The sequence below is a fragment of the Strigops habroptila genome, chromosome Z (genome assembly GCF_004027225.2).
Source record: "Strigops habroptila isolate Jane chromosome Z, bStrHab1.2.pri, whole genome shotgun sequence".
NCBI lineage: Eukaryota > Metazoa > Chordata > Aves > Psittaciformes > Psittacidae > Strigops > Strigops habroptila.
Genome location: NC_044302.2, coordinates 92,955,220 through 92,980,291, shown reverse-complemented (window position 1 = coordinate 92,980,291; position 25,072 = coordinate 92,955,220). Strand labels below are relative to the sequence as shown.

Genomic DNA, 25,072 nt, shown 5'->3' with positions numbered 1-25,072 from the left:
CATTTGGAGCACCAAAAGCAAATAAAACTTGACTAGAAAAAACAAACAACACACAAATTGCTAAAACAAAAAGCATTACTCTTTCTTCACTGTGCATTAACTTTCACTCTGTAAAGGTAATTTTAGAGGTCACCTTCACAAAATATCCCAGGGACCACCCCAGTTACAAGTGCAATTACTAAGATAATGAAGTAATAATATTTATTTAAATTAAGCAGGTTATCATTATATGAGGAACCTCTTGACATGTAGGAAGACAAATTCTGAAATAGTGTATATTCACACTGCATTGAAATACATTTCGTACAATATATTCTAAGAAACATAAATGAGGAAAATGCAAAAGGTTTCAAAGGAAGTTGGTCATTCTCATCTGACTATCACATGATGAATAACAGATGAAAGCCTGAGGACTGTTTGTCTTTACCAAGTTTCAGGAACTTCCAAATAACCCAGAGCTTTAACTGTTAAATTACTTGACTTTAGAAAACACATAAAAAAAAAAAATCACAAAGGACTGGGCACCATATTATTTGTGCTGTTAACAGTCACTGAATTTGAATCCTCGCCTCCCAGAAGTCACTAAAAGAAGGACTCGACACAATTCAGGGAAGGGTGTAAACTACAGCATTTTCCTTAAAGCAACAGTTTCATTTAGCTGAACATAAAGATTTTTATTCCCACATAAGTAACTAACGTTATACTAAAGTGGAAAACAAAAGGATAGGGCACAAAATTCTGCTCCACTATTTTTACACACCTTTACTTTCCTCAGCCTTCTAAGGTTGGCCAGTTAACTCAATTACCTAATTCCTGTACTCTTTACAGTTAAATGTATTTAAGGTTTTGTAGTTGTCTTCATGCAAGAAAAGTCAAATTGTGGAAATATTTCAATTAACCTAAACAAATACTTGCCTTAACTAAAATCTGATTTTGATAGTACAATCTCAAAAACTTGATTTAATAAATTACCACATGGTGGAGAAAATTGGCAGCAGCCTAGATATTTCCTTCTGCGACAGCAACTTCAAACTCAATCAATACCCACTATCTTGGCACAATGGAAGGGCTGATCACACGCTCACTTGTGACCTTATTCATCCACTTTATCACTTGTAAACAATTATCAGTCTCACACTAGTTTGAGAATATGTTCACTTAGTACCACTGGCAATCATCTCTCTTTCTACAAATGCCAAAAGCACTTTCGTTTTCATCATGCCATGAACTAGCTGAAGAAGCTGAATGAACTCTGAAAGTAAAGCACTGTGCTCCCTCTTTCCAAAAACACCAAGGTAAATCAAAAATCTAAGTCTGGATCACAGCCCAGCCCAAATAGCTCCAAGAGCACAATTGCAACAGCCATCTCCAGGACACTGGGGAGACTATCTTCAACTCGTGCTACTACAGGAAACAACAAACTTCAGCACAGGTGATTGCATTCTCAACTGACATATGGTTAACCAGTTTGTCAACATAAGGCTATAGGAAAACAGTCCTAAACAACTGTATTGAGTTTGCACACCAATATTTTGATAGCAGGGGAGCCAGAGGCATGGTTTCTGTGAGAAGCTGCTAGAAGCTTCCCCTGTGTCCGATGGAGCCAAGGTCAGCCAGCTCCAAGACAGACCTGTTGCTGGCCAAAGCCAAGCCCATCAGCAATGGTGGTGGCACCTCTAGACAACATGGTCTAAGACTGCTAAAAAGTTGCTGTGCAACAGCAACTGGATAGAGTGAGAATACGTGAGAGCGACAGCCCTGCAGACACCAAGGTCAGTGACGAAGGAACGGAGGAGAGGCTCCAGACACTGGAGCAGAGATTCCTTTGCAGCCCGTGGTGCAGACCATGGCAAGGCAGGCTGTGCCCCTGCAGCTCATGGAGGTCCATGGTAGAGCAGAGACCCACCTGCAGCCCATGAAGTTAATGGTGCAGCAGATATCCACCTGCAGCACATGGAGGTCCATGGTAGAGCACCTGCAGCCTGTGGAGAAAACCCACACTGGAGCAGGGGGATGCCTGAAGGAGGCTGTGACCCCATGGGCAGCCAGCACTGGAGCAGGCTCCTGGCAGGACCTGTGGCCCATGGAGAGAGGAGCCCGTGCTGGAGCAGGTTTGCTGCAGGAGCTGTGACCCCGTGGAAGGGACCCACACTGGAGCAGTCCGTTCCTGAAGGGCTGCACCCCATTGAAGGGACGCACACTGGAACAGTTCATGAAGAACTGCAGCCATGGGAAGGACTCACATTGGAGAAGTTAATGGAGGACCGCCTCCTATGGGAGTGACCCCACGCCGGAGCAGGGGAAGAGTGTGAGGAGTTCTCTCCTGAGAAGGAAGAAGCAGCAGAGACAATGAGTGATGAACTGAGCAGGACCCCCATTTCTCATCCCCCTGCGCCACCCAGGGGGAGGAGGTAGAGAAATCTGGAGTAAAGTTAAGCCTGGGAAGAAGGGATGGGTGACGGGAAGGTGTTTTTAAGATTTGGGTTTACTTCTCATTTTCCTATTCTGACTTGATCAGTAATAAATTAAACTAATTTCCCCAAGTTGAACCTGTTTTGCCTGTGATAGTAACTGGTGAGTGATCTCTCCCTGTCCTTATCTCGACTCGCAAGCCTGCCAGTCCCACCCATTAGATTCACTTAGGTTGGAAAAGACCTTTAAGATCATCAAGTCCAACCATTAGCCTGGCCAAGTCCACCACCCTAATGTCTTCAAGTAGCTGAGCCTCTAACTCAGCCACATGATCCCAAACATCAATGTCAACCCCTCCTGGTTCTCTGAACAATGCAAACACATTTCTATAGCCAGGCTTTTACAGGCTGAATCCCCAACACCACCAAACCACCACCTACTCCATCTATGTGTCCAACTCCACTCAGTCTCCCACAACTGGAGCTTGCATGTCTTCCGCAGACGAAGCCACCACAACCACCCACTTGTCCCTCACAGGCAGAATCATAGATTCATAGAATAATTTGGGTTGGAAGAGACCTTCACAGGTCACGTAGCCCAACCCCTCTGGAATGAGCAGGAACATCTTCAACTAGATCAGATGGAATCCTCCAGCCTTCATGTCCCTCACAGAGTCACCCTAAATGTCATGCTTACAGTCAAGCTTTGACACCCGTCACAAAAGACACATCTTTTGCTTGCTGCCTGTTCAGTCTCCAGCCTCAGTTTCTCTTTGTTAACCCCCCTGCAAGTTTCCGCGAGCTGAGCCCAATTCTCTCATTTCCTACATATATACCTCCCCCAGGACTTTATAGCTAGGTCACAGAGGCAGTGAACACCCAACCTTCCCTCCTTTTGGAGGCCACCTTTGCTTTTAAATCCCACATAACCCTCCACTCCCTCCACACAGGCACACCCCCAGCCCCTCTCCACGGCCCGAGCTCCGCACTCTCACAAGGGGATCCCCCAAACCCCCAGTACCACAGCCACAACACCCCACCCTCCCCACAGCCTCTTCCACACCAAAGCCCCAACGCAGACACCCCCGTCGCCTGCCCCACACAGCTCACAGGGTTCCCCGCTACCACACTGCCTCCCGCTCCGCCCCACACGGCCCCGGCCCGCAGAAGGATACTGTCCCGACTCCAGTAAACACCGCCGCCCGGCCCGGCCGCCGCCTCCGCCATCTTGAAACAACCGCCACTCCCAGAGTGCCCCCCGTTACCCCCCCATTGGCTGCCCGTGCCGGGGGAGCGGGGCATGCCGGGAGTTGTAGTCCTACTGGCGGGTTTCGCCCGCCATTAAGCTGAGCTGACAGGACTACAGCTTCCCGTGCGCCGCGGAGCCCCGGCGCGGCTACGGGGTGCGAGGAAGGGCAAAACGCGTTCCTCGCCGCACACACACACCCCCCGCATCGGTGTCCCTGCGTGTCGGGGAGTTGGCGGTGAGGGCAGCCGGGACCATCCGGGAGGATGGAGGAGAAGCCGTCCGCCACCATCAAGCCCTACCTGGACAAGCTCACCCTGGGGGTCACACGGATACTGGGTGAGTGGCGGCGTGCGGGAGCGGCCTGGGGTAGGCCGGGGGCGAGGTGCGGTGGTCACTTGGTTGTCATGGATACCGCCTGAGGGCGGGAAGGGCGCCTCCCTCAGCGCCGCCCCGCCATGATCCCGAGGTCCCCGCCCCGGGCTGCGGCCGAGAGCCGCGGGGTGTGAGGGCTGGGCGCCCGCCGGCGGAACCCTGGTCACAGGGATGGCGAGGTCCCCCTCTCCGGGATCACAAACACACACACTCTCCCTGTTTCCAGCGTTTGAATCAGCAGCAGAAACCCTGAGTCTCTCTGCTTGAGAGCTCTGCAGTGTGAGAGAAATCAAAGTGGTGTTTTATTCAAAATCATGCGTAATTCTTAGTCTCTGTTGCAGTGTATGGTCAGCAGGTAACGCGCCTAATGGAATGGAGTTCAGCCTGGTGCACTGCTTTGATAGATTAATGTGTGAATCTGCTCAGGATCAGCTCCCCGTAAATAGTCACTCTGCAGCTATTCCCATACCATGGCACTTTCTCCACAACATGCTCTGCTTGCTGTCTCCGAGTTTTGCTCAGATCAAGAGGCTTCTTGCATCCCTGCGGTTCGCTTTGAAGTTCAGCTGGAGTGCAAGGCGTTCAACACCTAAAGGAAAGCTGCTCAGACAAAACTTTGCTCGTGGCAGTAGAATCACACGAGCTGGTGAAAGGATTTGCACGTGTAAAGGATTTTAGCATCAGACCTTTCATCTGTCAGCAGCTTGGGGCACAGAACTGTCACGTTTGTATGGCTGGAAAGCAATACGTCTATGCCAATCCCAGTGTAGGGTATGACAGCATTACAAATCGCAGTTCCAGAACTTCTTCCTATGAATTGTAAAGCCAGAAGTGACTGCTGTAATGTCCTCACTCAGCTGCTGTATTGCAGGACAGTGAGTTTCGTTTGGCAGCCAAAGGGTATCGCCAGTTGCACGTGTTTTTAGATAGCTGCTCAGACAACATTAAAAGATCAGGGTAAAATTCTTGCTGTAGGCTTCAGTGAGGACAGGATTTCATCCTCAATCTCTGTTCAGCGTTCTCTTACTGACTTACTTTTGGGCTTTTGGGGGGATTTTGTTTGGGTTTTCTTGTTTTCCTGCTAGGAGGTCAGGATAACGTTATCATTGTACTCTGTGAGAGCACTGAAAAGGTGAAACTACTAATGATCAACCATCATGGCACATTCGTCTTTGAAGTAGCTCTTTTTGAAAAGTTACTAGCCTTGCCCACATTTTCACCACCCAGGCTCAGAAGTATGCAATCTGACATGATGTTATCTATGTCTAAAAGTAATGTTGCCAAATAAACTGTTTTGGGTAGGTGTGTTATTTACACCAGAAGGCTTGGCAATGCCAGCTGGGCTCTGAAACTCCTGTAGCATCCCTTTCATATGAAAGGTGTTCCCTGGTTTGTGTTTGGTTTTTCTTTGGCTTTCTGTCTGTGTCTCTGATCACTTGTATTGTGCAATATAGCAATGCACGTTCCAGTCCATTGCAGTGATGCTTTACTCTGGTTCTTTTCTCTGTCTATTCACTTCCTCTGGGAATTTTGTGCGTTTTTTCCCAGTGAAGTAGTCCAAAGCATGTAAATTGTACCAACCTATTAATTAGAATTACTGAGCTAATTGGGAAGCATTGCCCATCTGTTCAGTGTTTGTTTCTTTCAAATTACAAAGGGTATTTCATTCAGAAAGATGCCTTACTCGGTAGTTTGCAGCACTAGAAACTATCTTATTTTAAATCTTCTTTTGGGAAGTCTCATGAAGCCAGTAGATACTTTTCTGCCTGCCATAACATAAAAACAGTAATAAACTTTTAACTCTGTTGTGGAACTTTTTTTTTTCTCAGGAGATAGAAATGACTATGTAATGAAACTCAACATACTCCTCTTAAGCAAGAAGATTTTGCATGTATGGTATATGGGAGCTTGAGGCCCAATTTTCCAGTACCTTTATGAACAAATGTTCATGGCACCATTTCAAAAACCCTCCTCTAAACAAATTCTATATATGAGGTTGTGGGGGGAGGAGGTTGTTTTGTTCTTTTTAACTTCTAGTCCCTGTGAAAGGCCCTACAAAGTGTAGTTTTCTTACAAGCATTATGGAGGTTATAATTTGAGGAGAAAAGAGAGGCATCTTTCCCATTGCCAGTAGGATTAATTTTGCTGATGTTCTATGAGTAACAGCAAATTTCAGAAAGGTTGATTGCTCACAACTAAATCTGAATGGGAGGTGTTAGCTGTTCTGGGCTGCCCAGAGCAGGACCATGCTTCACTATTTACAGTCTCTATTAGATAAGAATGTAACTGTTCACACATTTTTGAAAGATGCTGCGAGTTTATCCAACGTAGAGGCAGTATTAGCAGTACTGTAAGGACTGATAATGCTGTGATGCTTTCTGCTTCAGCTTTGTGGCACACCATTACATTGACTCTTTGTAATTAATACTGCAGAGCATTTTTGGAACCTTCCATATGAAATGTCCTAAAAGTAGCACAGAGTTTACTGTGATCTTGATTCAGAATATAGGGAGGAGTCACCTGAACCAGTTAAGCTTTATCCTTTTGTCTAACCTAGGTGACTTCTTTATTTCTTCCATCTGGAAAAAAAGCAACTCATGGCAGGCTTATTTTCCTCATTAATGTTTAATGGAGCTCTCATCCATACCTACGCACATCTGTTAATGATGGTCATCAGTTTACCCACAGGATATTTTCAATATAACATTCAAGCTTTTAAGACTGAATTTCTCTTTCTTTTGATCTTGGATTTGGATCAGGCCTCTTTAGAAGTCACAGTTTTCTCATTCTCATTCCTAGACATCTTCTTTGACTGATACAATACATAATTTTCCATCATCCCAGCCAAGCTGTTGTGCATGATCAATTAAACGTCCCTTCTGTTTTCTTTGATCACAGAAATAACAATTACTCTGTTGTTATGATTAGCTTGCATAGCTTAGATGGAAGAGACCAGTTAGATCATTGATTCCACACACTTCTTTAGAAGCAGAATACACATGGATGGCTTATATTTGAGCAAGAGGCAGATCCCCCTGCCTTGCACCCACCTATTGGAAGTAAAACTTGGCCAAACATCAGAATCTTCTGTATGTTGGGACAACCCTTGGGCAGACAGATTACCTAGGTGACCTACTGTGATTTTTCTTTTTCTTCTTTTTCTTTTTTTCTGTCTTTAACTTGGAGTTTGGTTTCTAGTGCCATGTTTTGTCTTTTAGATTATCTGACAGCATACCAATCAGTACTTCCAATTAACTGAAGTTTAGACTTCCTGAAACTGAGTGCTGCTCTTCCACCAGCAGAACAGACAACCCAGCAGGACAACGCTACTGCTAGAATTGAAAGCCCAGCACTAAAGATAAAAAACAAACCAAAGCTCTCTAGTGCCTGCCTTTCCTGTCTAGTGCACTGTGTATGTTTTACCAGAAAGCAGTTTTAATACATGTGACTGCTTTGGGAGCCAATACTTTCACAGCAGAGCTGATCTTGAAAGCCCTGTATAGTGATCACTTCTATTCCACTGCGGCCCTGTGTGCTGGGCTTGCAGTTCCCACAACAAGTTAGTAGTCTTTCTGGACCTGATCCAAAGTGAATGAAGTCAGTGGGAACTCTTTCAGTTGGCTTTAGATGAAGTAAAACATTATAAAATAATAAGTGCAAGGTAGACTGTTCTGCCACACACAGCCGCAAGGATAGCACCATGTAGATTAGTATCTTGCATTTACGTATCATTCTTTCCCATAAAATATTCAGATGATTTTTATAAATTATGAGCTTGGTGCTCATAACAAATTCACATGTGTCCAGCTGAGATCTGCATGAGCTGATGTTTGCTCACGCAGATCCCTTCAGCAGGATCAGACTCTGCGTCTGTTCAGACCCACTGAATCCAGCGCTGAAGTGTGCCATCTTTGTGGAATACGGTTGTTAGCAATGCACAGCAACACTTCTGCAACATCTTGTGTCAAACTGAGAATATCCTACCCAACTGAAACCACAGGGCATGCTTACAAAGAAGAAGTTTCACAGTTTCCTAGGAACCCATGGTTTATTCTCCCTTGAAAGCTCTACAAAAGATCACGCCTTGAATACAAAGTATGTGTATGTGTGTGTGTATGTATGTCTATAAAAAACATCAAAGGATAACATCTTGTGCAGCCCTAGGCATCCTTATGCCAAGACATGCTGAGTACAGTTACAGACAAAAGAAAGTGACTGCTCAGTCACCAGCACAATGCTTGCAGTCATTAATGCCTTTTCCTCAGCTGTCAGTCACAATAACTTGCAAAATTGTCTGGCTCACAGTGCCAGCTGCAAACATGCTCCTCTTTTCCTTTTAGAGACTTCTCCAGGAGTTGCCGAGGTGAAGTTTGTGGAAAAGGAGCCAGCTGAACGCCACACAATCATTTCATGGGAGCAAGTGAGTATTTTTGTGGTAATTCTGCAGTAAGGTCTGTCTGAATGTACAGCAGCCCATGGAGAATGTCAAATGCAATGGCTGCCCATTGTTTTAATATGAGACAGCCTGCCACCAAGTTTGAGGCACAGTGGAACCTAAAAAGATGTTGGTTGTTTGTTTTAATCAGATATTACTCTGTCTTTTAGGCTATTGCATGCACCTGATCTGTTAGAGAAACATCTGCAGTGTGGGTATATTCAGAATGACAACTCTAAAAAGAAATGACATAACTGTAGTAGGCAGCAACAGTGGTGACTCAGTGGAGAACAAACATTGTTCTGACTCAAGTCTGAAACCATTTTCTTATTCTCTTTCAAACAAAATGGAGACGCTCTTCATTATTCATGGCCATTAAAGGTAAAGTCCTCAAGCTGGAAAATACCACTGAGCCACTCAGTTTGTTCCAGTTATCTATTTCTCTTTTCAGTCTCAGCTATTCACCTCCATTTCTCATAGCCCCTTCTTCCATCTCCTCTTCATCTAAACAACACAATCTTTTGGCCAAAGCATGTCCCATTGCCTGTTCTAGGAGACTGTGAAGGGCACATGCTACCTTCGCTCCGCGTTAGCTGTCCAGAGGGCTCCTGAATACTACTCTGTGACTCTGCTGGGCACAGGTGGCATTTTTGGTTCCTTTTTTGAATATACATATGCTTATCAATCCCATGACCATGGCAGATGTTGTGGTTTAACCCCAGCTGGCAACTAAGTACTATGCAGCTGCTCACTCACTCCCTTTCCTCCCCAGTGAGACTGGGAGGATAATCGGAAAAAAGGTAAAAACCTGTGGGTTGAGGTAAGAACAGTTTAATAATTGAAATAAAAGTAAAATATAATAATACAACAACAATGATAATAATAAGAATAGTAATAATAATTATTTTTTTTAAGGAAATAAAGAGACAGAGGAAGGAATAAACCCTGCTCCCCCTAGACATACACATACACCCCCCCCTGTTTCCCCCACAAAAAACCCAAAACAAAACACAACAGCCAAATGTTGAACAGTGCAAGCTGTGAAATGGAATACCCGTTTGGCTAGTTCGGGTCTGCTCCCTCTGGGCTTCTTACGCCCCTCCTCACTGGCAGAGCGTGAGAGACTGAAAAGTCCTTGATCAGAGTAAGTGCTACTTAGCAACAACTAAAACATGGGTGTGTTGTTAACATTGTTCTCAGGCAAAAGCACTGTACAAGCTATTAGGAATAAAATTAACTCTATCCCAGCTGAAACCAGCACAGTGGAATGACTACTTTCAAGGTGTCACTCAGACGTAGTGAAGAGACAGTTGTCACTCAGATGTAGTGAAGAGACAGTAAAGCTGACTGGCCTTTGCATGGCAGAGGATGGAGATAAGTGAATCATCCTCCTCCTGCTCCAACCCTGGCTATGCCCTAGCGCACATGCTCTCACGGGCTGCACATGTTACTACTGCCTGAAATAACTTCCCCTTTGATGACACCTTGCCCTTTACAGTTTTTCTTAAACAGTAGCAAAGAATCTTGCACTAGTTTTGGTAACACCCTATCCCAGTTAGTGATATTTATCAAGAATTTATAAACCCAGGTCAGAATGTATGTGATGTAAACCTATGGTATTTACTGAAACTTGTACAGTAGCCAGCAACTGTGCTCAGGCAGAACTGTCCGGTTTTTCAGGTTCATGTGAATTTATTCCTGATCTCCTGTAGCTGTTGTTCAGGTGTTGGGTTAACTGGGCTGGAAAGTCTGAGGCCTCTGACTGTGAGCCAGCTCAGGCCTGGTGGCAGCAGAATGACATTTGCTCATTCTTCTGTTAAGTGGAGAGGACTGCTTCTCCTGAGCATAGTACTGCTCTCATATTCAGGTGCTCCTACTCCTCCAAACTAAATTGGGCTTGTTTCAAAATTGAGCTATTCTTGTAAAGCCAAACTTTAAAATTCTGTAGCCAAAGCACTTTGCTCCAAAGATGTCAACCCAAAACTTCAGCTCCATCCCCAACCCAGCAGTGATGCACTAAGTTCATTATGGAAGTAAATGCTGAAAATTCAGTAGATACATTTGAGCAGACTGCTGATGGTGAAGGACTTTGCAATCTATTTCTTTGCTTTTGGTTCCAGTTGTATTGACAAAACCTGAGATCTACTTCTTGAATTAAAAGGTAACTCTTTTTTCCTATTTTTTTTCTTGAGCTTTGGAGGTGAAGTCTGATATCTAACACAGTCCATGCAATTGGAGTATGTCCTGCAATGATGATTAAGGGCAAAGCACTCAGCACCTCACAAGGTCCGTCCAGGATAACCTTGTACCTCACTTTTCCTCAAACTCATCCTGCTTGAGTTTGAATACAAGCTTAAGTGTATCCAGCATTCACTTTTATCACTGCGTTTTTTCGTAGCCACTAGGTGGCAATACTTATGCACATAATCGTTTCTCTGTAGCTGAGATTATAACAGGATCTTGTCACAGCCTATATTTGTAACTCACCTCTACGGTTTTGGTTATGAAAGTATATGCAAGGGTTTTTGTATGATGGAGGGAAAAGTCGTTTCATTGGCACTTACCAAATAAAAGCTGTATGTTTTGGTTTTTTGGTTTTTTTTCTAGAAGCAACTTTTCCAGTCCTATTTCAGTTTTGAAATGGAACAGTATGTCTGCTGAGAGAAAATATTTGGTATTCAGGAACTCCTAAAAGAAAGTCAACATTTCTTTAAATTATAAATCTTAAGGTCCTTTTGAACCCTAACCATTCTATGATTCTATGATTAAAATCATGTTCTAATAATACTGGCAATGTGCAACTTTTTTGCCTCTATCAGCTGTACTTGTTAAATTGGGCTGTGCGTGCTTTGTGCTAGTATTTAACTGGATGCTGTGATGGAAGTTTTAAAATCCTAGATCAGCTTGCTGAATGTCCGTTAGCTGCTATGAGGCTTTGCAGAGGAAAGTGAGCTTCGTGACAGGAGACAGTGCAGTAAGACAGTAGGAGAGCTGAAAAGATTTTTTTCTAAGGCTTTCTGTAGAGCCAGAAGGAGCTGTTCAAGAAAGCAAACTTGAAATCAATCCTCAATATTTTATTGGAAATCAGCACACTCGCTAAGATATGTAAGGTATATAATTGTTACATATATACATGGGTAGCATCACTTCCCCAAAACTTCAAAGCAGTTCAAAATATTTAAATAAAAACAGATAATTTTTTCATCTTTTGAGATACTTAGACCTATCAAGACAATATGTTTTCCTCAAGAAAGTAAGACAAGCAACAGAAGGAGGAGTAGAGACAGAGTTTCCACGTCACTGGAACACCAGTGCTAATAACAATGTCTTATGAACCCATTCCCACTCCTAAAATTAAGCTGCCAACTGCCTTACTCCCTTCAATGTGTGGTTTTTAAAAGTAGGTGTTACACTAGAATAGTGATAGGAGGCATTCTGGTATCTGCTGTGACTGAACCACATTTTCTTTTTTGCCTCAACCAGAAGAGAAATAAGTTGCTCATATCATTGTTTTGATTTTCAAAATCAGAAAATTGCATTGTGTTGAGGGGAGCTGGAGCACCGCAGTGCTCACCACCACAGCAGGCCAAGGAAAATGAAGGGGGTCATTTTGCCTGTTCTTCTAATTAGCTTGTTAGCAGTGTCTGAACTGCCCCTGGCTGGCTGTAAGCAATCCCTGCCCATCATGTTGCTGGAGCTTTGATGATCTACAACTCTACAAGGGAAATTTGTTATTTCTCCTTAGGCACTTTGTGCATGAAGATTTATTTTTCTGTAATAAAACCATTAAAAAGCTCTCAAGCAGTCTGGTGCTTTCCTATTGTGGACTGTCTTAGGCTGCCAAACAATTTGGAAACTCTCTCTGCATGCAAATCTCAGTGTGAACTGTGGGGGTTGTTTGTGGCTGTTCTAGAAGTCTTCCTCGTTGCTTCTACCATATCTCTTTTTGACCCAAACGTTTGCACATCCACAAGGGTCCTTGCCATCGTCCTTGTAATGTCCTCCCTCAGCACTAGGTAAGCCTTCCATCCCTGATCCCCAGAAGCGCAGGATCTGCCCATCTTGAGCCTGCCTTTGTGGCCCTGACCATGAGAGAGTGGGGAAGTGGATCCAGCAGAACCAGTGCATGAGGAAAGGTATATTTCTTCAAGCCCTGTAATGGGGGAGAGGCTGGAGGACTTTTGGGAAGTAGATAATGCTTCTGACACAGTGTTCCTCTCCTGTGGGGCTACACAACACTATCCTCAAGAGAATTGCCAAATCCTGTTCTCTACTGCAGGGGACAGGTCTGCCCCAGCCCTGTCCTCCATTTAAGGGCAGGAAATCAAACCATGATGATCTCCTGGGAGCCTCCCCAATCAGATTTATAAAAGCTGCAACAAAAACATCTCAGAATGTTAAAAAAATTAACGTTTGCATTCACTGGCAGCTAGGGCAGTCATGAAACATTAGGAAGAGAGAAAGGAGGCTGCTGATGTGCTCTAGTACTTGGAAGCCCTGAGAGTCACATAAATCCCTTCCGTCTCTCCCCAGAAGTTGGATAAAACTCATTAAGTTTTTAAAAGAAGTCTCTTTCAAGCTATATGCTTTGATTGTTGTTCATTTCTTTAGGATATTTGCTTGGGAAGCCTTGTTTCAACAGTGCTTTAAGTGAATTGCCATATGTCAGTGTTTCAGCTCTGGATTCAGTGCTGATGAGGTCTTGGCAGCAAAAGTACCCTGGTTCTAATACTCTTCTCTATCCTCAATGGACTGTGCTTTCTTGGGAGACTTGGGAGACATAATATTTGGGGATATTATGACAATAAACAAAAGAAATAGACCTCACACGCCATATTGGGCACTCGGGATATTTTGTTTTATGAGCTGATGAGTGTAACCAGATGACTGTAGTGAAAACAGCTGCTTGCCAGGTCTGTGGTTAAGCCACTTCTGGCAGGTTATTAGGAATATTGTGTTTTATGGAGCTGGAGCTCACAACCCTGGAAACTACCAGTTGAGCTGGAGGAGTACAGAGCTTGAGAAGCCATTTTTAATATCTACTAGTGGCTTGTTTCTGTGACTCTGCTGTCACAAGATCACGGTTTTAACATCATAGGGTCATGTGACTGAGCATAACATAACAGATCAATGAATCCTTTCTGTGAGATGGTTATTAGTGAAGCTTTCTATAGAGAGGTCTTTTCCTATAGACCTCAGATGTGCTCTCGTACAGTGTTTTCCACCCATGCATTTTGCACCATCATTTGGAAAGTCGTGCAAAGTGACATGGTTAGGTGAATCCTAAAATAAAGTGAGCACAGCGAGCACAGCCGTTTGGAGACACATGTTAATCTTGCCACCCAGAAAGGGAGGTTCAGAGCAGAAGGCCTGTTCAGATGCGATTTTTCCATGTCTTAATCAGCTGTGTTTGTTAAATTGGGCTGTGCCCAGTTTGTAGTAGTAGTTAACCGGATACTCCAGTGGAAGTTTTAAAAACGCAGATTTTGTCATCCCAATGGATGGAGAACAGCTACTGAAGTCAAGAGAGCTGTTTGCTTATGTGTTTTTACTGCTGGGGTAGATTAGTTAAAACTGGGGGGGCTTGAAATGGACTGAAAGTGCTGTGTAAACATTTGTACGCCTCTGAGACTGTGACAGGCCTTCTGAGGTCTGTCATATTTTTTTTCTTCATAGTTTTAACCCTAGTCATTGTGCTTACAGCAACAGTTTGAAACTGGAAGTGGTGAAAGCGCAGCATGAAATTGTAAATATTTAGGACTGAGAAGAACCCACAGAAGAAGGTGTATTTGTTAAAGGCATTTGAAGAACTCCAGATATGTACACGTGGCTTAGTGATCTCCTGAATCTTACCACCAGGGCCTCAGGCATCAGCAAGCTCTTATCAAAGGACAATAAATTCTCCTTAATACAAAGTTTCTACAGTGTCAGATTCCCTGCTTTAATAGCTGTTGCCTCTGAAGATTTTCCCTACCTGGCTTAGAAAAGCACTGTGCTAGCAACCAGGCTGCTGATGGGTTAAGTCAAGTGACCTGGCCTATTGCAAGCTGCAAAGCCATTAATATCTGGGACTTGTCAGTAGCAGTCTACTGACATAAATGGATATGCTTAGAAAGTAAACATGCAGGAGTAAAGGTTGTGGGTGTGTTAGAGAGTTGTGCACAGCAGATACACCACAGCTTAGGGGACAGGGACTGTAAGAACTCAAAGAAAGTGGCTGACAATAAAGCTTTAACAGGCAGAAGGGCTGCCCTGGTCCTAGGGGAGGGAAGGGATGTGGGCAGGAGGAGGCCAGCACCTTCCCTTGCTTGTGCCAGTCACTGGTGACCAAAGGCCAGCACTGCATCTGGGTGCACAGCTGGCAAGTAGCTCCCACTGATAGATGCATTGGGGCAACATTAGGGCAGATAACGGGACATGTACAAGTTGCAGACATGGAGAAGAATCTGATCAATATCTCTTTAGATATTGCAAATTAATGTCCCTAGTGAAATAAATCTACATGAACAGCATGTGCATGTTTCTTTTCCTTAGCTACTGGTTACCAGAATATTCTTCCTTTATTGTATGAGACTTTGAATGTTATGTTTTCTAGTAGCTGTGGGGAAGTTGTCCCAGCAGAGGCACAATATTGGAAAGCCATTAACATCTGATTGCTCTGCTTTCTCCAAAGCAATTCTGTAACTGCTTCAAAAGCCACCCACGCCCCTGAGGCCAGGCTGTGAATACCTACCTGAACAACATCTTGATCTGTGACAGCATAAGCCTGTATGAGGGACAGCACTACTGACCTGTAGATGTTCTTAAAGTCTGTAATTCTATCTTTTCTCGTTTCGAGTGTCAAACTCTGCACAAAATGCAGGCCATGTCCAACAGGATGTCTTTAAAACTGCCTGAATGAAAGAAATAAACCTTTTTTTAGAAAAGGCTGTCACAGAAGTTCTAGAATTATCAGACATGCTATGTTGCAAGCCTCATATTACTTCTCCATTTTCCCTGTAAAATGTAGCTTCTGGAATTCCTTCCTCATATTTGTCGCTTAAAGGCTCCTTCCACAACCAAGATAGGTATACGAGAAGAGGTCCTGGTTCTTAGTAGCACTTTCACCAGCTCACAGGGATTGCTTCTTTCACTGTTAGCTCAGAGGAAGCAGGCTTAGGAGTCCCAGTCAAGCACTGAAGTTCAGTGGGATGAAGCCAGACGAGCAGTTTTGTGAGATTGACTCTGTGTGTATTTGCACACGTGCTGTTTGTTAAGTGAAACATCAAAAACCTGCTTGATTACAAGTATTGAGCCTATGCTTCTCTCACCTTCTTTTAACAGAAATCCCTCAGAAGAAGAGAGTCCTTGTGCTAATATTATACATGGTTTAGTGGAACAGATGGTTTTAGTCTGATTTCACTTAAGTGAAATTCTACTTTTCTAAGCCATATATATGAAAAAGCCAATTGTTCCTGTATATGTGATCTTGGAGTGGCTGTTAGTGTCAAAGGATATGTTATCTCATATAACATATGAAATTATTATCAGGGAACAATCTGGTAATAATCTTGAGATGACTGACTGCTCATTGTGAAATTTTCCAAAGTAATCTTTGTTACTACAGTAGCAAAGACCCAAGAAATACGGTTTTCTCTCAAGGTTTTAGAATGAGATGTTTGAGCTAATTTGAGTCATCTTGGAGTTGAGCAAAACATTTGGTGGCAAATATTTCTGTACCTCAAATGTATAGTAGTCAGCTATGGCGATTGTGGAAGCCCTGTCAAATGCCTCTGGGTCAAGATCAGAGTGGTTTTCTCCAAGGGGCATCTTACAGTAGGCATCTGCTATTGACCTCCAAACCAAGACAATAAGGCCAATGAAGCAATATTTGGGTCACTTAAGCAAGCTTCAGGTCAACAGAGCCTGGTTCTTGTAGGGGACTTCAACTACCCAGACATTTGCTGGAAGAAAAATAATGTGGCTCACATGTCATCCATCTCAAGTTCCTGGACTGTGTAAAGGACTGCTTCTTCATTCAAATGTTTGATGACATTGGTCAAACCAGGAATGACAGATGACAAACTAGGAATGAGGCACTGCTGAACTTGCTGCTACTCACAAACCAAGACAACCTGCTTTGTAATATCTCAGTTAGTGATGGCCTTGGCTGCAGGGATCACTGTATTGTGGAGTTTGGGATCTGGCTGAGAACACTGAAGTTTAGTACTAAGGCAAAGGTTTTAGATTTTACAACAGTAAACTTCAGCTTGCCCAGAGCTCTGTTGTGAGGGATTCCAGTGGAAGCTTCCATGGAGGATAAAGGAGCTAGGAAGTGCTGTGAGATTTTCAACAACACTCTCCTGGAAGCACAAAACCAGTTCATCACATTTAAAAGTAAGGAAAGTAGACGGAGCAAGAGGCCTCCTTGTCTTAACTGCAAACTTCTGAGTCTGCTGAAACACAGAAGATAAGCATACCAGAGATGGAAAAGCAGATGAGTACCTGTTGAGAATTCAAGGGCATTGCCAGGGTGTGCAGAGACACAGTTAGAAAAGCAAAAGCTCAGCTCGAATTTCAATTGGCCAGAGATGTCAAAACTACAAGAAAGAGTTCTTCAGGTGTGTGAACAACAAGCAGAAACAGAAGGAAAATATTGGCCCACTGTAAAGCAGGAGAGGGGAATAAGTCACCAATAGCACTGAAAAGGCAGAGGTTCACTTTCTTCCCCTCTGTCTTTACCAGCACTTTTGGGATCCAGGCCTTGGGAACAAAAATCCAGGTTGACGCAAACACAGACCCAGCATCAGTGAAGGAAGAGTTGGTTCGTGAACTGTTACAGGAGCTTGACCCCTGCTAGTCAATGGTTCCTGACAATATCCCCTCAGGGGTATTAAGAGAGCTGGCTGATGTTGTTTGCAAGGCCACTCTCCATAATCTTATGAGAAGTTGTGGATATAGGGCACGTCCCAGAAGACTGGAAGAAGGAGAATGTCATCCCCATCCACCGAAAGAGCTTAAAGGAGGATCCATCGAATTATGGGCCCCTCAGGGTTACTTCAGTGTGGTTACAAAGAAGATGGAGACTCCCTTTTTACAAGGAGTCATGTGGAAAAAACAAGGGATAATGGGCACAAGTTACTCCTGGGGAGATTCCAACTGGACATAAGGAAAATTGTTCACAATGAGAACATTCAGCCATTGGAATAATCTCCCCAGGGAAGTGGTGGATTCCCCAACACAGGACACTTTTAATATTCAGCTGGACAGGGTCTACACTGTGCTTTTGCCAAGGTTGGACCAGATGATCCTTGAGATCCCTTCCAACCTGGTATACTGTGATTCGATGATTCTATGATGTGATTCATCATTCAGTTGTTCTTTGGGTTTGGGGCACATTCTGCATCTTTCCATGACATTTTGATTGTTATTTGCAGAAAAACTCCTGCTTGTTGCCAGAGGATTTAAAGAACTTTTATCTGATGACCGATGGCTTTCAGATGACCTGGAGTGTGAAGACAGATGGTAAGTCCATGTATTTGTCTGCACTAATACCCTCATTTCATTGCAGCCAGTCTTTCCTTTGCAGAATCTCTTTAATTTCGAACTTACTTTCTGAACAGTCAGTAAACATCTGCCTGCTTCCTGCATTAGTCTGAGCAAAAGCACATGCAGCAAGTAATTTTGAATGAATAAAATAGCACCATTCCTTAACTTCCAAAAAAAAAAAGTAGTTTATTTCTGCTAGGCAGCTTCATCAGTGACTACAGAAAACCGACCTCTGAATTAATAAGTGAGTGTAGTCCTGTATGGGATAGTAGACTATACTAGGATGTGAGGAAAAAAATATGCGTGCACATCAGAGGTCCCTTCCTGGTGCAACAGGAAGCCTATTGCTTACATATGCTGGACTTCCACAGAAGAGACATAGAATCATAGAATCATAGAATAGTTATGGCTGGAAAGGACCTTAAGATCATCTAGTTCCAACTCCCTGCCATGGGCAGGGACACCTCACACTAAACCGTGTGGCCCAAGGCTCTGTCCAACCTGGCCTTGAACACCGCCAGGGATGGAGCATCCACAGCTTCCTTGGGCAACCCGTTCCAGTGCTTCACCACCCTCACTCTAAAGAACTTCTTCCTTATATCTAATCTAAACTTCCCCTGTTTAAGTTTCAAGCCATTACCCCTTGTCCTACCACTACAGTCCCTAATGAAGAGTCCCTCCCCAGCATCCTTATAGGCCCCCTTCAGATACTGGAAGGCTGCTCTGAGGTCTCCACGCAGCTTCTCTTCTCCAGGCTGAACAGCCCCAACTTTCTCAGCCTGTCTTCATACAGGAGGTGCTCCAGCCCTCTTATCATCCTCGTGGCCCTCCTCTGGATTTGCTCCAACATGTACAGTGAACACTGGTTAGAAACCAAACAAATCTTCCTGACATAAATGCCATTCTATAATACAGTGGCCATCTGTTGACACTCAGACTGGAATGTAGTTTAAATCTCGTACCTACACTGCCTCTGTAGTTCTTGGAGAGAGAAACAGCTCTAGCACATTATCCTATCATAAAGCAGTAGGAAGAGTTACCCTTTGATAATGCCTCTTTCTCATTAAAAACTATATATACATGCTGGAGCATGATTCTGCTTTCCACCAGCTCAGGTCATAGAATCATAGAATCATAGAATCATGGAATGGTTTGGGTTGGAAAGGACCTTAAGATCATCTAGTTCCAACCTCCCTGCTCTGGGCAGGCACATCCTTGCACTAAACCATGCGGCCTAAGGCTCTGTCCAACCTGGCCTTGAACACCGCCAAGGATGGAGCATCCACGACTTCCTTGGGCAACCCATTCCAGTGCTTCACCACCCTCACTCTAAAGAACTTCTTCCTTATATCTAATCTAAACTTCCCCTGTTAAAGTTTGAACCCATCACCCCTTGTCCTACCACTACAGTCCCTAATGAAGAGTCCCTCCCCAGCATCCTTATAGACTTCTTTCAGACACTGGAAGGCTGCTCTGAGGTCTCCATGCAGCTTCTCTTCTCCAGGCTGAACAGCCCCAACTCTCTCAGCCTGTCTTCATACGGGAGGTGCTCCAGCCCTCTTATCATCCTCATGGTCCTCCTCTGGACTTGCTCCAACAGCTCCATGTCCTTTTTATGTTGAGGACACCAGAACTGTACGCAGTACTCCAAGTGGGGTCTCACAAGAGCAGAGTAGAGGGGCAGGATCACCTCCTTCGACCTGCTGGTCACGCTTCTTTTGGTGCAGCCCAGGATACGGTTGGGTTTCTGGGCTGCAAGCGCACGCTGAAGCCGGCTCATGTTAAGCTCCTCATCAACCAACACCCCCAAGTCCTTCTCTGCAGGGCTGCTCTGAATCTCTTCTCCGCCCAACCTGTAGCAGTGCCTGGGATTGCCCCGACCCAGGTGTAGGACCTTACACTTGGCTTGGTTAAACTTCATAAGGTTGGCATCGGCCCACCTCACAAGCATGTCCAGGTCCCTCTGGATGGCATCCCTTCCCTCCAGCGTATCAACCGAACCACACAGCTTGGTGTCGTCAGCAAACTTGCTGAGGGTGCACTCAATTTTTGGAGTCCGTGGTGGAAGTAAGAAGAGGATCAAGCTTTATTGTCCATCCTTGTTTGGCAAGAGCTAGGCAGTTCATTCACTCTCCTCTGGAGACCTGCTCCTATTGTCCTGGCTCTTGTTGCCTTCACGTGAGTTTGTCAAATTAGGCTGTGGACGCTGCTGACTTCCACAAATGGGTGTGAAATACAGGGGTTTTCCTCAGGAAGTGGAATTTCATTTCAGAAACAAGTTGACGTCAGGGCTGTAGCACCTGCACTTAATGCCATCATATTTCAAGCGGGATTTAGTGTGTTGTGACTCTGAAGAGTCTTGTTTTCAGGGCACACAACTGCAGAAAGCCCAACGCAGCTCACATGCCTGCCTTGTTTAAGCAAGCATCCAGTAGTGCCTACTGAGGCTTTTCACACTGGCACATGGCCAAACAGGGTGCTTGATGTCTGGTAACAGTACTGATCCTCAGGACAGACAAGTGACAAGTCTTCAAGCATTCATTCAGGAACACCCACATGTTGACGACACGGATAAAACCCTGTGTTGGAGTGGGAACCAAGAGAATGCACCCTGAGGAGGTATATGGGGCGGAAGAGGATGAGCTGCCCAATAAGCTGTGAACAGATGGGGTGGTTTCTGGTAGGAAGGACATCAGCAGGGAAAGGGGTTTTGAGGAGGTGGTTGTAGCTAGCAGGATTTTTAATAGCCAGTTTCACAAGACTGGGTTAACAGCTGCAGCACAGGTTTAGCCAGCAGCGTAATTCTCGTACCTGCACAGCTCTGAGATGGTGTCACATCACCTGTGTGATTCTATGTTTGAAAATGCTTAATATTTGCTCTTCTGGAGCCTGCCGTGGTTAGGCGTCCAGGCCTGCTGGATATACCCATCTCTTCTCCCTCTCTGTGTTTTAGAAGAGGTTGAGTTGATGTGTGGAAGAAAAGAAAGTAACTCCTGACACTGTATGTGATTAACGGTCAGTCTTATTGCAGATACACCAATGCCCCTGGGCTCCATGGTGATTAATAGTGTCTCGAAGCTATGTCGGCTTGGAGGTTCCTCTATGTACACTCTGCCTAATGCACCAACTCTTGCTGACCTGGAAGATGACACAGGCGAGGAAGGTAAGGTCCTGTTAACAGGTAGAAGATGTTCTCTGTCTCATCTCTTTTGCTCTGTTAAGATGATGTTAGGATATAGCACATGGATATAGCAACAGCAAAGGTCACTCCAAGTAGATGGGGTTTTCTTTGTCTCCTGAGCCGGATCTACTACATGTCCTATCAGTCCCCTACAGCCTCGAGAGGTAGGCCTGTATGCTGAGAATCTCATGGGGATTTTTAATGCTGCCAGTTGCCAGCATTACTTGCATCCTCTTTTTAACAGCCTGGAAGCCTCCTATTCTGCCTTTTCCCTATTTTTTTTTTTAACTAAGGCTTCCTCCAGTGATTCAGCTTCTAAAGTCTTTGTGTTCTTGTAGTGTTACATGAACAAAAGATAACAGTTTGTGTCTTGGTAGTGAAAAGACAGCTAGATGTGCTGTTTGGAATTGGAAAAGTAACTCTGCTAAATACGTGTAAGTGTGAGGTGACACTGGAAAATGTGTGTTTCCAGACTGCCTAAAAATGCTGGGCATGCTGCAGTTTGGAGAGAAAAAGAAAAAGAAAAGCCCACTCCTTTTCTCAGAGCTGTTACAGTCTAACAAGACTGGAAGAATAAAGCAGATAAGAACAGAGTCAGGTGTCATGCTGACTCCTTAAAAAATAGCTATTTGATTTAAGTCTTGTCTCTGAATCTCTATAGCTCTTGTAGCTGCTAAATACAGCTGGAAGATTCTTTTTGCACATTCCAGCTTGGCTGCAGTCCTGATCTTCTAGCCATTGTAATGAAATGGGACAAATTCTGCTTCCATTTAGCCACTCAAACTTCCACTAATGCACTTGTAAGGTACACTGAGAAAAAGTTACATCCCCACAAGAGTTCTTATCCTGACTTCCATGGAAAATTCTTCTGGTGAGTACAGCTCTTATGTCCCAAGCAGCTGTAAAATTCAAAATTATGTTCTGCAAGAACTTGCAGCAACACAATCCCAGAATGGTCCTGTAGAAATGCTCTGTGGTGCTTGTGGGTCACGAGTTGACTATGAGTCAGACCATGTGGCTGTTGAGAAGGACACTGATGTCACACTGGAATGTATGAAGAAATGTATTTGTTTCCAAGTTCATCAAAGACTTCTGTCAAGGGAAAAAGAATAAACTGTTCTCCCTGTCCTCCTTAGAAAAGAATAAAGTAGGGCAAGAAAGGGATGGTGGATAGAACAGAAAGAATCGACTTCACCTGCAAGGAAGATTTAGGATCCACCTGAGGAAAACATCTAATTGATAACAATGGATTTGGGTTGCCTATCTGGAGATTGTGGTATCTCTGACACTGGAGAACTGTAAGAAAACAGTAGACAAACACCTCTCGGGAGCTGATCTCTCTTTATGCCAGGGAAGGACTAGAGAGCAGCTTGATATCTTTTTTCAGACAACTGATTTTGACTCTGGTTTGTTTTCCTAACGGAGATTAAAATTTTTCTCAGTTTTTGGTTAAATTCTTTTCTTTTTTTTCGACACAAGCAACTTAGTCAAGAATTATAAATATAGATTTATTTGTTCCTCGGCTGATTTATTAAGTATCAAATGAATTGCCTTTTGGCAGCTGAGGCACAATCAGTTTTCCAAATATATTTCATCAAGTTTTTTTTCTGTTTTCAGGCAGTGGAGACAAACCAGAGAAGCCACACTTCGATTCTCGTAGTCTCATCTTTGAATTAGACCCATGCAATGGGAATGGGAAAGTTTGTCTTGTTTATAAGCACACTAAACCAGGTAAGACTGAAAAGAGCAAAGTTAGCCATCTTTCATTGTGGATTGTATCTGGAGGCCACATGTGTAGAATCATCTTATATTTCTGATCTTTTTTGCAACTTGTAGATGAACATTTAGTGGGATGTCCTGTCTCCATTGAAGTCAGGGGCTAAACCTCATAGAGACTTTACCAGAGCTAATAATTTCCCTCCTTTTAATGTTGGGGTCTGAGTTACAACTTAGGATTTCTGCATGCATACAAACAGGAAAGCATTCACACATGACCTACAGACAACTATGTTGAAATATTACAGTGCCACTAACATATCTCTGGTTACTTATGTGTCTGGGAACAATTCCATTACATGTTGATGAGAAGGCCTGTAACTGTTCTTAGAAGCAATGGCTAAATGCTAAAAAAGGTCCTGATTGAGGCAGACTTAGACTAGTTCTTCCACCTTGTGCATGGATGCAGAGCCTCCAGATGCTAGCTAGGTCAAAATTTGGTAGTCAGGGTTGACGAGCAGCATGAAAGATGTGAACTGAGCTGTTTCTTCTGACAGATACAGAGAAAACTGTTAACAGCAATTAATGAAACATCTGAGTCACTGGTAAAGCAGTTCTCATGGGACACAGTGCACAGGTCACTAGGTGTACATGTATACATGTTCATTCACTGTGTAGGGGTGTGCAATTGTGATATACCTGTTCTTAACAAAAATCTCTGATTCTTATCTCATGTGTTCATTGGGTGTGACTACGGCTCCCAAGGCAGAAACTTACTTGTCCTTTTACCTTGCAGTGTTAGTGATTTCAGCACATGCAGTGGGTAACCTGGGCAAGGGAAGGGAGTGTTGTTTCCCAGTGTTGATGTCAATGCAAGGGGCAGTGTGTTTAATTAGCAGTGTTCAGCATCTCAATTTCACAAGTAAAATCACGTCTTTTTATGCTACAAAGGATGTACCCACCAGAGAAACCCTTGATCATTGTGGAATGATTAGAAAAATGTGTTTTTGTTGGCAGCACATGGTCCCAAGACTTCCAGACTCTGGACTCTATTCAGTAATCCAGATGACTGACAATTGAGTTAGTTGCTTTTTACTTTGTGGGGTAGATAAATGTTTGCCATAATTGTACTTTGAACTTAACACTACGAAGTTGCTGATGTCCAAGCATGTTCCATGCAGCGTATCAGTTCCAGTTTGGGAAGGAACACGTTGCATCCATTGTATGGTGGGGAAAGTCAGTATAATGGCTATTGCACGAGAATTTTTAGTAAAGCTGGTAGCAGAACCAGTCTTTTTCAGTCCCCATGCTCTAACCATTAAACCACATTGCCTCTGGATAATCATCTGTGTTAGGGATGCTGCGTTTTAGAAGCTGCAGCCTTTCTGATAAGTGTGTTGTGTCTCTCACCTGACAATGGCCAGGGGTTGATCTTACCACTGCAGAACAACAGTGTAATTTGTGTTTGTGTTGTTCTAGTTGTCTCCCCAGACACAGAGATATGGTTCCTTGACAGAGCTCTGTATTGGCATTTCCTCACCAAAACCTTCACAGCCTACTACCGCCTGCTCATTACCCACCTCGGTCTTCCACAGTGGCAGTACGCCTTCACCAGCTACGGAGTCAGCCCCCAGGCCAAGGTAGGACAGCTCATCAGTATTTTGCATAAGTATAGATGTAAAAACATCTTCCCACCTTTTGACAAGCAGTTTGTAGGCTTGAGTGGGCCTCCTTAATGAACCACGGAAGGGGCCATAAGTCTTTCCCCTGTAGCATGTTAACAGTCATTCATTTATTTAGTGAATTCACTAACATTTTATATTAGCCCTGCTTTCCTCACCTGAGTTGGGCTCTACCTTTGATCTCTAACAGCAGATAGTGAAGCCCCAATTATTTCTGTGCTTTCTTGACTCTGAAGCAAACCTCCACTTCCGTGACTGTTGACAAGTAAGGAGATGTAAAGCCGTTCATCCCCACAGCTGTGCAAGATTGCCTAGAATGGTTTTCTGTACATAGTACCAAACGAGAGCCTACTGCTCTCTGGGTGAAGAGGAAAGCCCAAGTACAAATTAGATAGAAGCACAGAGAAGACTATGAGCTTGAGCCTTGCCAAGGTTACCCAGTCCTTTGCATCCTCCTCAGTCATGAAGGTACGCTTTGATAAAAATGATACCAAAAAA

At 44.0% G+C, this 25,072-nt stretch overlaps 2 protein-coding genes across 7 annotated transcripts in view; one reads left to right on the top strand and one right to left on the bottom strand.

Moving 5' to 3' along the window:
* Positions 1 to 3,653, bottom strand: part of KIAA1328 (KIAA1328 ortholog) — a 173,677-nt gene extending 170,024 nt beyond the window's left edge. For both annotated transcript variants that reach the window (XM_030511642.1, XM_030511644.2), the window contains exon 1: positions 3,587 to 3,653. In XM_030511642.1, the coding sequence (XP_030367502.1) occupies positions 3,587 to 3,638 (52 nt within the window). In that variant the 5' untranslated portion in view covers positions 3,639 to 3,653. The remainder of the gene's footprint in view (positions 1 to 3,586) is intronic.
* Positions 3,654 to 3,732: 79 nt separating this feature from the next.
* Positions 3,733 to 25,072, top strand: part of TPGS2 (tubulin polyglutamylase complex subunit 2) — a 26,003-nt gene continuing 4,663 nt past the window's right edge. Inside the window, exons 1-6 of one of the 5 annotated variants that reach the window (XR_003995010.1) lie at positions 3,733 to 3,996; positions 8,373 to 8,452; positions 17,884 to 17,971; positions 21,027 to 21,158; positions 22,794 to 22,907; positions 24,372 to 24,532. Coding sequence is in view for 4 of the 5 variants with exons in the window: in XM_030511636.1 (XP_030367496.1) it covers positions 3,924 to 3,996; positions 8,373 to 8,452; positions 17,884 to 17,971; positions 21,027 to 21,176; positions 22,794 to 22,907; positions 24,372 to 24,532 (666 nt within the window). In the remaining variant the exon portion in view is untranslated. Of the gene's footprint in view, positions 3,997 to 5,180; positions 5,331 to 8,372; positions 8,453 to 17,883; positions 17,972 to 21,026; positions 21,177 to 22,793; positions 22,908 to 24,371; positions 24,533 to 25,072 lie in introns of those variants that run through there. The other 4 variants (XM_030511637.1, XM_030511636.1, XM_030511638.1 and 1 more) reach the window with 4 other exon arrangements.